The sequence below is a fragment of the Linepithema humile genome, chromosome 2, assembly GCF_040581485.1.
Source record: "Linepithema humile isolate Giens D197 chromosome 2, Lhum_UNIL_v1.0, whole genome shotgun sequence".
NCBI classification, from domain to species: Eukaryota; Metazoa; Arthropoda; class Insecta; order Hymenoptera; family Formicidae; genus Linepithema; species Linepithema humile.
In genome coordinates this window covers 24,511,435-24,526,305 of record NC_090129.1, presented here as the reverse complement: position 1 = coordinate 24,526,305, position 14,871 = coordinate 24,511,435, and the positions used below count along the sequence as shown (strand labels likewise).

Below are 14,871 nucleotides of genomic sequence, written 5' to 3'. Positions count from 1 at the left end.
ACACTCGTTGTCTGACTAAACGCGAGATCTTACTACTCGTGCGAGTCTCCGATAAAATCAAAGCTACTTTACCTTGAAGCTTGTTAAGTGCCTCAATCTTTTGAGGATCTCGAAGATTTTAAATACTTTTTTATACGAAGTTTTTCTCGCTGGATCATCAATTTTTCAAGCGGTTGACACAGATAATTAGGTTTTCTTCGAGAAAAAGATGATCTCTTTGCAGAAGTTCGATGATTTTTATCTTGATACTGGTATAATTTGTAAAATACCTGTTGGCTGTTTATGTTTTTATATGTTTCAAGTCTTCATAAAATTTTATAGAAAATTTCTTATATTTTTTATATTTTAAAGCTTTGGCGATGAGTTTCTCAGATCAGGATTACAAGAATCAAATCCTGAAGTATTCTTTGCGATTTACTATTAATAATACGAATACAATAACATTGTTATTACAATTTCACTATTTTTATTGTATTCATATCACATTTCACTAATAATTTATACTTTGACACTAATTATATTTACACAAATAATGTTTGATCAACAACAAATCATTCAGTTGCGAAGTTATTTAATTGTAAAGATTAATTTCACACGCGTTTGCGATCGATGTACTTATTAGATCGTCAATACTGAGCAACGACCTTACAATTGTCCGCGATCTGCAGGGTCATCACTTCGTCGCGATCTTTTCATCCTAAAGAAGAGATTCGCGATCACGCGATTACGCGCGAGGTAGCCATGCGACTAACCAGCTCCGACGACTGTTTGAAAACAAGTCTGCCAGAGAGTCGGTTCGCAAGCTTTCTCGCACAGAGCTTGCGCCGTAGTATGTCGCGCTCTTTATGGGGGTGGGATTTCTTTCATGGTGGAATGTCCGGATAAAAACATCGATCTGTAGTTCATAGACTTGTCTCATTCTGTGATATGAGAATAGGTTACGAAACTTTTGGAATAAGAAGCTACTTGAACGCTAAAAACACAATAGATATTTTTAAATTGTTTTTTATAAATTGCTTTATTTTCAAATACTGAAAAATTATTTAATTATTTAAATAATATATAGTTATATTTTTATATATAAAAAGTCACGGACACTGTTTTATCATTGTATTATAAATTTATTTGCAGTTGTTCAAAATTGCAGAAATTTTTCACTTTAAGATGAGAGAAAGTATTATTCTTTTTATTATAACAAATTGATATTTGCTATTATTTACTATTATATTATATTATTTATTTTTTATTCTAGTTATTCGTGATATTAACATATGATTCTCTACATATAATTTATTTTGCTTGAATTATTTTTTTTGTAATCATAATTACATCTATAAATGAGTCAAGAAATGAAATAGCGAGTGCTCTGTCAAACGAGAAATTATTCATCATACGGTATAAATTATAAGTACAGTGCTCCATGAAACAAAGTTAGTCAGTATCTGCCTTATCGATTTAGATTTATCCCCTCGATATCAGCCCAGTAGGGAGTGTTAGTTCCACTCGATTAACATTTCTGCGACCTTCACCAAAGGTCAAACGTCTTCCTTTAGTATTATGCAATTTTTATGCAATGTATGTGAAGATTTTCTATGTAATGTCACAGCTCGGTAAACGAAATATAATAAAATTTTGTTATTTTAGAGAAAATGTATGTAGTTTTCGCGTTGTGAAATTATTATTTCAAACGAATCAATTTCTTAACCACACATATTCTTATTGAAATAAGACTAAACAAGCAAAGTAAAGTGAAAGTTTGTTTAAAATATTTCGGAAAATTTCGGGGCAATGATTATAAATATATTTTATTAACAGAAAACGTATTCTTTCATATATTTTAAACGAAATCGTACAATCTCTTATTTACAATAGTCCGTTTGTATCGCAGAGCGAACACGGTTTATATATATAGTATGTATATATTATGTACAATATTTATGATTCAGTACGAAGCAGTGGACGAGTTGAAAACTTTCGAGTAGATAGAAAGGAAGCGTCTCGAAGAATATTTCCTTATTTATATTATAGATTTTACATATATGAAAAGAGGCGAGAAAAAGAGAGAGAAAAATAATGTCGGCATGATAAATGTTCGGCTGTAGGAAGTGCGTGTACTATAGCGAAATAACGTTGCGAGAGGATATATATAAAGATAATTATTGAATGTTCGTTTGTCGAATCGATCGAAGACGAGCAGCACTCGATCGGTCCGATCATTGCTTTCAGATCGAGTAAAATAGCTAGATTATGTGTGGAAATAGAATTCGCAATACCTCATCTTATTATCAATTCGTGCTCGACTTACTCAATTAAAAACGCTTGAGTTATGTATCCTACATCACTCTTGCATATAAATTGTTTGAATTTACTAGAATTTGTTCACCTATCTAAGGAGGGATCTCAAGCAAATATTTGAATTTGTAATTTCTGTAATTATCATAATTTAATAGATAAATTTTTAAATTAATCTTCCAATGTATAGAAATAACATTTCATATTCGGAATACTTTCATCGCTATTCTTTTTTTCTGTTATACAATACTAAACATTACAATACTATTGTTATGGTACTCTTATAATTTTTTTATTTAAAATAAAATTTATCTGAATACCGGAAGATTATGGAAATATCAGCACTTTTAAATTCTTCAAGAAACAAAATCGTTTTTCATAATTTTACGAGAATAGTCGCTTGAGATTCCCAATCTATATTACTTTTTACAAACATTTTCTCTCGCGATCGATGCTCTAAGAATGCTGTCTACGACGATTGCGACCGGCTAGTCGGGCTAGCGAATTTAATTGGCACTAGAACTGATACGAGATGCGAGAATTGTGCCTACACGCGAATTATCACTTTGGATTGTCCGCGTGGAGCTTTCTTGATGTTTCGCTTGAAAGCTTGAATATCACACAAGAGTTCTAATTCTAACTGAAGACGCAAAATTTTGCAATGTCTCAACGGCAAATCGGCTACAGTTCTCTTTTAAAAAGCGCAACAAGCGTACACACATGAGTTTGATTCGCGCCGTTTTTTTTCTTCTTTTTTTTTCGTCGATTGCAAACGTCTTGAGCAAAAATTCTCGCGAAAAAGAGTGCGTGAGAAGAGAAGCAGGAATCCCTCGATTTCTAATTCGATGCTTTAACGATTTCAAATTAATGTTCATCTAAAATCATCTGATTTCTAATTTTGATTTTTTTTTCACAAATATATTGTATCAATATGCAACGTTACATCACGTAACGTATCGAGATTAAAATTTAATATTCTAATTAAAAATTATCCGACTTGTCCGATAAGAATAGTAATGAGAGAGAATTGGATTAGAAATTGTTTATGCGAGATAAAATCGATGGACATCTGCGATTCGTAGTCGATCACGCGATTGGTCGTAACAAAAGTTGGATTAGCAAGCTTCGAGTGGGGAATGAGTGCCAAAACGTAGGGTCCATGGGAAGCTGCTATCTCACGGAAGCTCTTCCAACGTCAAGGACACCTACAGCAAGGCCGAATAAGGATTCACAACCATACTAGATGTAGAGGATTACGACATGTGATTTCCATACGCTTCGAAACCAACGTTATTAAAGCCAATTCTTTCGACCGCGGCGTTCTTCGAAGTGATTAGAGAACGCAGAAACTTAATTGTCGATCGACGGAAAGAATTTTGAGAGATATAATTTATATTTTAGTTATAGAGCAATTTTTAATTCATTATTTCTTAACACACAATATGTTAGATTTAATAATTATTCGCAAATTTTTTTATGAGTCTTTTCGCTCTAATCGCGCTTTAATGGCGTCAATTAAAATTGCTAGTGAGTTATTATTTGCGTTATTTTACTTACAATTTTTGGCAATTTTATTTGACAGAATAAATATTATAGCTGAGCGATTTGTCAGCATTAAGTAGTGTGAACGACGTCGTTTCGTAGCTTACGGAACATAATTCGCGCGTCCTTGCAAAGAGTCAACTTAAAAGTATCATTATACCTAGAACTATAAACTATGCGCACAATCTGTGCCAGCGTTCACGTGCGTTTTATGCATTAATTTATACACGTTATTCGCATATATTCATATAATATATCTTCTCTCTAACTAAAATCCACGACGTGACTTGTGTCCGCGTATAAAATTCGTAACAACTCTTATATCGATTTCGATAGAATTACAATCGGTAATATTCACAGGCTTAACTTACAGCCTAGCCTTAATCTACGTTTCTTGGTGCGGAAGCGGATTTTGAAAGCAAACCGCTTCACTTGCTTCGCTTCTTCTTTTATACAATATTTCCACAACTTTCATTTAGTACACCGCGTTTGTATCGTCTTTTTTTTCATATCGATAGCAATATTTATAAACTGCTTTTTACTCGACAGAATTTCTATAAAATATGTATTATTACGATTTTATTTTTTACGATATTCTCTCTATTATTTAAGAACTTTTTGGACTATATCTCATTTATGCATTTCTGCATTAGAAGATTAAAAATTAGATATAAGAATATAACCATCGCTTAATTTACTTTAGAAAGCGATAACGATAGGAAGATAATTCGAAAGTGAAAAAGGAACAATTGAAATAATGGTAATAACAATCCCGAAAATCACGGTCGTAATTAAGTAATAGCGAGCAACGCGATTGGCTCGGCAGGAGTCCGCATTGGAGTCCGTTTTTTTCGTATTGAGCTCGACGGAATCAAGAAATCACGCCGAGCGCGTCGAGCCGCAAGCACGCACTGCTTCCATCGATACTTCACGATCAATTTATCGTCGAAAGGGCAGCTTACGTGACTTCAGTCATAAATATACGGCCAAACAACTTAGTCTAGACTCGATGCTGCTGTAAAACCTAATCTGTGCCGTTTAAAAACTATCTGCTTAAATTATCACGTAAGTAGGAAGGCGCGCCTTTTTCACAGTTAAGTTCGAAACACACGGAAGCCGTTTGTTATTCCATAACCGCTCTGCTCGCGATTATTCATGCAATGATTCAATCAATGTCCATACAATTTTAGAATATGCAGCTACGCTACTGAATAATCTAATGGGCATTAGCGTTTTGCATACATTAGCATCTCTATCATAAAATATTAATTGAATTAATTTGTGTGATCGGTATCTCATTTAATTTCATTAATATATTATTCCCTCCTGGCATTGCCGTGTGTTTCGAACTACACTTTCTCGAAACTCGCATAGAATACTGATAATTGAGAAATCCGAGCTCTCGTATTCACGGCCCACTTTACATCGTAAATTTAAGATTCGTTTATCGTAAAAATTATCACGCAAGCAATTCTCCAAATGATTACTAAACCCATCGCTTTACCTTTCGAATTATGTGCGTGACAATTAATTTTGGTGCACTGAAATGCCGAGAAAAAGAGAGATAGAAAGAGAAAAGGAGAAAATTCTTTTCATGCCACTGGCGTGAACCTAGGCGTACGTTTCATTTATTGAGAGCGCGATCCGAAACAGATTTAGAGGACAAAAAGAATCGGGCGTAGTCTGAAGCATAAGATTTTAGTAAGTGAACTCGTAAGAAGGCGAGGCTCTCGTTTTCCTGCTCTTCGTGAATTTGTTTCAAGCGCTATTACGCGATTGCTTAAATTTATAAAGTAAAGTACGCTGGAGCCATTCGGAGAATATTTCGCTGGGATCACTCCCGCGCCGGGGGGTGAGCCCTTGGTAGCAGTCAGTATTCCTCTTCGTCCTCTTCGAACTCGTCCTCTGCCAAGATGCTGTAAGAACGAAAAGTCACGGAATTACGGAAACAGGAAGGGGAACGGAAGTATTTCCCTCTCACTCACACAAAGTTGGGAGGAATCACTTTGACAATTGAATTCTATAAATCAAACAATGCCAAAAGTAAATAAAAAATATATAATAAGATAAACATTAGTGACCGGATATTCAATTATTATTGAAGATATAATTTCTTGAATAATAGAATGTTACTTAACAGAAAAATAAAATTACAATAATTTATCCATTTGCTTCATCGATAGATAATTAAGCATTTATCTTATGTATATGAAGACATTTAAATGACGAATTCTCAATGTATCATTCAATTTTTAATTTATAGCATTCTATTATCGCATTTTTCGATTGCGGTGATCGTAACTTCAAGGTAATTCCGTAAAATACAGTTTCTGCTGGCCGCAGAAACGGACACTGCATACATACACTTACTCTTCCTTTCTAGCATACTTGTCGATGAGATTGCGACCAGGGCCACCGCATGTCTTGCCTATCGGCGGACAGTACCAGTAGCACAGCACGCCGAGTGTCGCGGCGAACAGCACTATAGGCACGATCAAGGCCAGCACCAAGTGCCTCAGATTCTCGTCCCACGAGTATCTGTGAATGCAAGATAGCGTGCTAATCAAAGATTGACTGTTTCGTTAAATTCGACTTACGAAAGCTGCAGACAGTCAAAATAATCTTTATTGTTTATCAGGTTGGTGCAAGAGAGTTTGTTACTTTTCCGTGAGGATCTATTTTGAGTTATCGATTTCTCTAAGATTTTTTAAGACCTTTTTTGAAAATCTGGTGCACAAAAGCAGATGAAGAAAGTAAACTGAATGATTAATGTAAATTAATTTAGAGCTCCGCGACTCTCGGTCTTCAATTTTACAAGTACGATAAACCTTTTGCACCGATCTAATATTGTGCGAGAGCAAGATAAGCGAACTGCTCTGCGTTATCTAAAGGTTGAAAGTCGTTGAGAAAACAATGCAACTTTGACGAATTCAGATGTCATACCTCGCTTTATCGATCGTACCTTGCGACAACCGTCTCCGGATGCGTTCTGCTGTAGTAACAAGGAAATATCTTGCCCATGTTCTTGTAAGCGTACTTTTTCGCGAAGGAGGAACAGTTGACCGTGGGCGGGTAGCCGCACCCCTCCGTGTTGACGAAAAATTTCGTCTCCGTGACGTCCCACGGCACCGAGCCCAGCGGTTTCGCCATGAACTCCTCGTACGGGAGCTTCGTGTAGTTGACTCTGATCTGATGACAACGAAGCGCAGCACTCGTACAACCTACGGCGACGTCATCGATTACACCCGTACACAGCGATCGAAATCGCGGCAGAGGTACTCACCTTCCCTGCAACTCGCCCACGAGCAATTCTTCAGCCCCTCCGCGTAAACGTGACCCGTCGTGACGCAAGCGACCGCGTGCGGCGAGTAATCCGCCAGAATGGTGGATATCGCCGGCTCGACGACGAACGGGATCAGAAACAGGAAGGCGAAGACCGCGAGAATCGCCGTGGTGCCCATGCAGACGGAGGTGTAGAACTTGGCCTTCTCGATCATGGCGGTGATCTTGGACTCCTCCACCTGGACGCCCATTATCACCGTCGACTCGTCGGAATCAATGGTGGCGGCTGTTTGTGGGTCACGTGGACCCTACGCGTGACAGTCGAAAATACTCGGGAGATCCGAATAGCCACGATTCGCGTGGCTGATGGGAGCTCGTCTGAAGACGGGCTTGCGACCCACTCACGGCCACCTTAATTCGCACCACGACTTTCTTTCTTGTCCGATGGCTACAGCGGAAAATAATTTTTTTTTTACTGACCCCGAAAAGGATATTATATCTATAACTCAGACTGATTAAGCGATTTGCGATCTTTCAAGAAAATTTCATTTATTTATTTAAGAATTAAGTCAAAAATTCTTGTAATTATAGACAAGATGTATAATCTGACAAAGTCGATTATGATTAAATCAAATAGATTATTGTTGAGAATCGAGGGGTAATTTTTTAAACTCGAATAGAATGGGATTTATAAATGTAGAGTTGCATCGACTTGGAAAATTGTAAATTTTTAACGTGAAGAATCTTGATATGAAGGTCTTCTCGAGCTTGAATAGGCCGTCGACTTCCGTTGATGCACACTGTACATTCGTGCTTCCGATGAATGGTTGGATAAATGGGCAAGTTACGGAGAGGTTTCGAATCGATCGGTAAGGCGCGCCTCCTGGCTAGTAAATTCTTAGCTATTGGTCACGGCAAATCAATTGAGAAAAGTGGGACCTCTTACAAGCTACGAATGCGTGTGAAAGACGCCAAATCCGAGTTGATCTTCTCTCTCTTGAGCGACTATCCGCCTGTCAACGAGAGAATCGTGCTGAATTGTACACTCGATATCGTGACATCGTCTTCTCGTGTCGCATAAGCATGCGTGTGCGCTCTCTCAAGTATTTGGTGCAGGCAGTGCGAGTAGGTAAATTCTTCTTCACCTCGGTGTCTTTATCGTCTAAACGCCCGCCCCCTTTTTCGCTCAGCTTTCTTGATATTTTGCAGGAGTGTGTGTGTGTGTGTTGCGTTTTTTGTTTCATTAAGTTGCAAGATGAGAATTTTTTTTAATCACGCGTTCCCCCCCTCCCCACACCTCAGTAATGCCCACGCAGGGAGAATATCGACTGGCGAGCCGGACTCTCCTCCAGGAGGGGAATGCCTGTTAACACAACATTAAAGTGTGTATTTCAACATTGGTAAACACATCACTGTGATTGTCTAACAAGAAATAGCGTGTAGACGATCTCTCTCCAATTTTATAATGGACTTCGGACTTTGTAGAACAGCTCAAAACAAAGAACATACATCTTTTTTCACATTTGCTTTAGCATTTTAATTTACTACAAAAATATTGTTTTAAACATAATTGAAATATTTTTATCTCGCGCGGTCAAATGTCTTTTAATTACAACTTTTGCAGTAAAAATAGCCAAGTAAAATAATTCTTTGGATTTCTCAGTGATTCAGTTGGCCTTAGTTTGTTGACAGCAAGATAGAAAAGTTATTTAATGTGACATCTGATATATGTTTTTAGTGCATTGACAGACAGTTTATGTGCGCTTTCTTTTAATGACAATTTTTTAGTCCATTAATAGACAGAAATTTAATCCAAATTCGTTTAAATGCATGCTTATGAAATGTCGTTAATATCATAAAATTTTTGCTTGAAACTTGTTTTCATACATCTTATGGTTTCAGCGACATCCGCTCGGAATTGAATACGTCGAGTTAACTTCGAAGTGCTGTTTCAATCTCTATACCTGTATTGGAGAAAAAAGATACGTGTCTTTTATTTTGAAATATTCTATACGCATCCAAAGCTCATCATTTTAGCTCTCTTTTCTTATCTGATCGGCCGACCAACAAGAAAAAAGTTTTAGAATAATGCAGCAATGGAAAAAAAATTATTCAACATATTTTGGGTCTACAATTTATATTTTATTAAAAGTACAGGATTGTTTTTTTTTTTATATCATGCCATGCTGTTTAAATTATAATCCAAATTTATAAACTAAAAATGCACACAATGATAAAAAATGATAAACTTATAATAATCATAATAATAAAATTAGTATATCATGAATGTAAAAATCATTACAACGATCGCGAAACAATTCTGCTTTGAAATCTCGACCGAATGAGAGACACAGTTATAATTGATTTAAATCGGCAAAATAATCGATCCAACCTTGCAAGGGATAAATTTTCAAACATAATGTGAAAGGGATCGATTATGATCAAATAAAACCATGCTTTTCATAACGGCAAACATTTCCAAACGCCATGACTTTCTGGCCGAACTGAAACATCTCTTACGTGACGGATCTCAGAGCGCCATGACGGAGTCTCCTCCGCCAGCATCCCCCAAGTTGCCCGACGCGCTCCTCTCTATCGAGACCAGCGTGCCGGGCTTGCCCTTGAACCTCATTTTAGCGTCGTCCCCGACGACGACTGTCTTCTGACAGAAGATCAGAGTCAAACAGCTGACGACAAACAGGACACTCGGCAGGATCAGCGAGATCAAGAACTCTTTGTAGGTGGTTTCGAGATCGAAGCGCGACACGACAATGTCCGTCTTATCCTCGGCGTAGAAGCACGGGAATCTAGCGCGCGCGTTATGATCGGACCCGTCCTTCCCGTACTCGTGCAAGAACTCTTTGCACTCGTCGCGAAGCGTGTTCACGCATCCCTCGAGATTGATCATGAGCCGGCTTTCGTTGGCGATAATCAAGCTCTGCTCCGGCGGCGCGACCAAGCTCTCGGTGTCCAACGGCTTTGTGGCGAATATGTTCAGGTAGGACAGGTACGTGAAGTTCGTCAGATCGGTCAGCAGCTCCTTCTCCAGCACGGAGCCGTTGATGCAGTCGACCGCCTCCACGCCCAGCGTGGAGTTGAAGATCCCGTAGCAGGACGCCATCATGACGTCGCCCCGATCCTCGTGCCAGATCTCCCGATTCGTCTCCACGTCTATCGCCCGCTCGCACTGGCTCAGGTACACCTTGTCGCCGCTGAGGAGGATCATGTTCTTGTTCCTGGTCGGGATGTCGACGCACCTGCGGTCGCAGTTGTAAGGAGTCCGTATGCGCGCGCAGGTGCCGCGGTTACAGTTAAACAGGCCGTCTATGTCGATGCAGGTGATCTTGCCGCGGCGACCGGAGCACTTGAGGGGTGGATCCGTGTCGTGGAACATGCACTCGAACGCGTCGGTGATGTTGATGCAGGTGCCGGCCGAGCAGTTGAACGTACCTGTGAGATTGCGGCACTCGTCCGCGATGCACTTGGACTTCTTCGCGTTCTCCTGATCGATGCCGTAGCACGTTTTGTTCGTCGTGTTCGTGCAGTTTGCCAACAGAATCGTCGATCCGTTTCGGCGGAGGTTCACGTGGATCTGCACGCACGGCCCGGAGGTCTTCGACAGGCACCACTCGCCGCAGCTGCCCCAGTCGCAGTTGTCGGCGTTCACCGCCCGTATCGTCGTGCACATCACAGGCACTTCGCTGATGCCCGATTGAAACGCCCGTCCGCTCGGCATGTAAATCGCGACTGTTAGGTAAACTAAAGCGACCGACGACAGCACCATCGTCATCTGGCAGATGCAGATTGTGCCGCAGATACGGCCATCCTGCGGCGGTATCACCAGGTTCTCCACCGGCACTGGTTTCGGCATCCTGCCGGATTGATCCGCTCGACCGAGTCACCAATCGATTGTCTACATGCACTTGTTCATCTTACGTAGGCAAATGTGTGCAACTGCTGTTTACGCTAGATAACAAAACACGCCGTTTATATTCGTCCCAGCGGATTGAAAAAGTATCGAGAAGTGATTTAACAGTTGTTTAGAATCTCTGGATCAGTCGTCGACGATTCGCGATACTTCTCTTCGGTATTATTTGTATTCTTATCAGCATTCAAAGACACGAGAGATCACATCCTTTAGTCCTCTCACGTTCCGATAAGATACATTGAGTAAAAATCTTCAAATCTCATGCATATTTTGCTTCGGGCTGTTATATAAGGCGAAATTCTCGTATCGTTCAATAAATTTCACGATAGTCTGAATGGAGAGGCAACAATTACCTTAAAAAAGACAATTTCACCAGGTAAGAGCGGAGTTCTCAGAGTTCTAGCCGTCACGAGTCAAGCGGTTGATATTTTCCGCTCGCATCGGGCTTCTGCATCTTGAGGAATTAACGTGTCGAGAACCGTTCACGTCGCAACATTCTGCGTTACATCACAAACTCGATGCAGCGTCGGGGATTCTTCCTCCTCGAGAAATACGTCAACACTCCGCGCCGATTTCTGCGTTACTTTCGGAGACTCGCGAGTTCATCGAATTTACGCAGGGATCAGAACACACGTTTGCATCATTCGGTTCCACGTCAGAGTTCCATGCGAGAGTCTCTCCTTTTTACCGCAGGACGAGTCCAACCGCGCGCATGTTCCGTTCTGGTCCTCGTGCGGTATGCGCCGACGAAGGCCCTCGCGCGATGACGCGCATTGATCGCGGTGTCGCGCGACTGCGCCTCGCCGACCTGCAACGGCGCCGCGCGCGTTACCGCAGTTGACGTCATTGTGTACCGCGAAGACGCCTAACTGGAGGATGATGCGGAATCATCTCCAGAGATGGCGGGTTGGCGACCGATCCAAACCAGCTGTTCGCTGATTTTTCAAAATTCCTAGTGCGTCGTCAAAAATGATGCGAAAAATTAGATAAAAGAAAATTAAATAAATCTCTCTTGAATTGGCATCGCGGTACGCAATTTTTCTCGCTTCGAGAAAAATTCAATTTACGTAGGTATTTTTAGGCACCTAATATCTATCTTTGGAAATTTTCACTTCGAACACTGAACTTTAAGAGGACATTTAATGGGAGAATATCGATCGCTGTGCGCGCTTCTCGGCGAAAGTTTGGAAAGTAATCGCGGCGAAGTTGTAATGAAGTCCTCGCTGGAAATAAACTAGGCTAAAGTGAAGTACTGAAATAGGAAAGAGAATAATTCCGAGCTACGTTTGCCTGATACGAATGTGGGATTATATTCGTCGTGGTCTATGTAAAGTTCCTAAGAGACCTAGGTTTAACCGCGAAAACTAGGACACCATCCGTTTCATGCGCTCGATGAAAATGATCGACAATACCGAGCGCGATGTAACTTTTTTTTTAATCTTCTGTGTGTTCACAATTATAATATGAACGAAGGTGAAACTAACATACAGACGTTACTTATATATTCGTATTTACGATCTCTTGCGGATCAATTCTGAAAATAATTTCCAGCAGGCATCTGAAGAGAAATACGTTAGGACCGCTGTGCCAGTCGTAAACTTCTGTAACATACATGTCTTCTCTAATATATATCGGAGTATACATTTTCTCCGAGAACTCCATAAAACGTTTTATTTCCCGCGCAAACATAAATGTACAATCTTATTATAAATGTACACTGTCTTTCTAGCTTTTTTATTGTTAACATTAGTTTTTTTTATTGTCAATTTTTCTCACAGGTTAGACTTATTTGATTCTGGCTCAAGATCACAAGAGACACTTTTTACTAAATCTTTTCTAGAAATTATGCATTATGCAATTGTTACTTCATTATGCAAAACAAACCGAGCGCGATATGGTGACATGGTTTTGTTAACGACCTTCGCAACGTGTGACAGTTTTACCGGACTCAAAGGAGAAAAAAGCGCGGGCGAGGCGGTGAACAAAAAAAAATAAGGTTTACGGTGTTCGCACGTAACATAGTTTTATCGAGCGTCAGGCTCAGACGGTGTGGCGCCTCCGTGTTATGCGGCTTTCCACAAACGTGCAGCATACGCGCGTGCTTCTCTTGCCTATCATTTACGAGATCGATGCACGCAAGTGGAATCTAGCGCGCGTATCAACATTAATTTTCTGTATTGATCAACGCGGAAAAGTACAAGCGGTCTCTGCAGTACTTTTTCCACCGTACTCATCTCTCTGCAAAACAAAATTAGATCCACAATTTGTATATAAAAAAACTGAAGATGCGTAACTATTTTAAAAAGATGTCCTTTCGCTTCTTTATGCGAAACGTTAAAAACTGAGAGATGCGAATAAAATTTCAGACTCGTCAAAAGATAAAGGTCTGAGGCTTTTTCATCGCGATTTATTAGGACTTGTTAATTTTACATACTGATCTATTTCCTTGGAATAGCGTTGCATTATTCACCATCCTTGGAAAAAAGATAAACGATATGCATCAGAAAATCTTGAAATTGGTATTTGCAAAGTGGAAGACTGTAACCTTCTTTTACAGAATGCTAGTGTAAATAGCTGATTGCAGATATGTAACATGGAAACGCGCATCAATATTATGCAGCATAATTGTGCAATTCGATCGAATCCTAAATGAGGTCGACTGGAATAGAGTTTGTCGCGTCTCTGCGGCTCACCTGAGAATCGATCACCTGGTTTTAAATTATTCAGCGCAAAGACCTTTCGCGATACGGACATATTTCCGTATATATATTCTCAATTCACCGGTGGACCAATATAAAAGTGTCACTTTTACCGCCTTAGTAATATTCCACTTATCGATGTTACGGAATGTGCCTTACATCTACAATACTTATGAAAACTATAGATACCTATTTATTTCCAGCTAACGTCACATGTGTGTGAGATATGACTTATTTTATCTGCATAACAGCGTCACAAAACAATGAGCAAAGTAATAATAATGAAAGAGTAACATATCATATAAATTTATTATAATACAAAATTATTTTATACTGAAAATTTGTATCGGTTTTACATCAATCATTTTTTTTTTTTTCAAATAAAACTTATGTTGTGGATGCTGCAAATATTCAAAAATGTATCGAGTGGAAAGCAGAAACATCTAGATTTTATTCAACGAAACAAGCGAACGCGTGATTGACACGTGCCGCAGCCGAGAATGAACGATTGATCGATCGCGCGATGACAGGCAATACGTTTTTACACTAGATTTACTGGCCCTGATTACACTCGGCTAGCTCCACTTTTTGTAATTTATAGGAGTTCCACGACGATGAAATACAAAAAGGAAGATTCTCGCTAATGAAAGTAGTAAGATTACATATTGTTGCGGCACAGAGATGTAATTACGCGAAATAAATTAAATAGAATAGACTACATCGTAATTGCAATTTCCATTAACTGTTCACGCTATTTTAACGTTTTATCTTGTCGGAGAATGAAAAAAATATCTATAAAAAATAATTTAATAGCTTCTTTCCACGCATTGCATCACTTTTCTCTCGAAGCACGTGAACCGTGCATGCCATTGAAATTCTCTCGTTTTATCGTTAAAACAATAATGGTTCACGCGAGTGCACTAATCATACAAATTATTCGAATTATCCTCGATGATGAAACGACCAGATGCTGCATTGATCAGCCGGTAATATCACCGCGGGCTCTCGGCGACACGCGGATGTCAATTGCGCGAGCAACTATGCGTTAAAGTACACGTTAAATAACACTTGAAGCACCTTGAAGAGAGTTGCGGCAGTAGTTTCGCCGTGACAACCACCTGTCAAGCA

General features: G+C 39.5%; 3 protein-coding genes across 4 annotated transcripts in view; 1 reads left to right on the top strand and 2 right to left on the bottom strand.

Moving 5' to 3' along the window:
* The window catches only part of LOC105667747 (cilia- and flagella-associated protein 298), a 52,258-nt gene that overhangs the window by 16,993 nt on the left and 20,394 nt on the right, over positions 1-14,871 (top strand). The window lies entirely within an intron of this gene.
* Teh2 (tipE homolog 2) lies at positions 1,804-7,465 on the bottom strand. Its single transcript, XM_012359740.2, has 4 exons — positions 7,118-7,465; positions 6,797-7,055; positions 6,205-6,372; positions 1,804-5,750 (listed from the first exon to the last, which is right to left on the bottom strand). Exons 1-4 carry the CDS (start codon positions 7,365-7,367, stop codon positions 5,705-5,707), a joined length of 723 nt encoding a protein of 240 aa, XP_012215163.1. The 5' UTR covers positions 7,368-7,465; the 3' UTR covers positions 1,804-5,704.
* Positions 7,616-11,957, bottom strand: Teh3 (tipE homolog 3). 2 transcript variants are annotated; one of them, XR_010888606.1, is made up of 3 exons: positions 9,637-11,957; positions 9,004-9,080; positions 7,616-8,479 (listed from the first exon to the last, which is right to left on the bottom strand). XR_010888606.1 is itself a non-coding variant. In XM_012359731.2 (2 exons), the coding sequence occupies exon 1, from the start codon at positions 10,985-10,987 to the stop codon at positions 9,647-9,649; it is 1,341 nt and encodes a 446-aa protein (XP_012215154.1). In that variant the 5' UTR covers positions 10,988-11,954; the 3' UTR covers positions 7,616-8,479; positions 9,637-9,646. The 2 variants fall into 2 exon arrangements, 1 of the variants encoding a protein (XP_012215154.1); XM_012359731.2 differs by lacking the exon at positions 9,004-9,080 and having other exon boundaries at positions 9,637-11,954.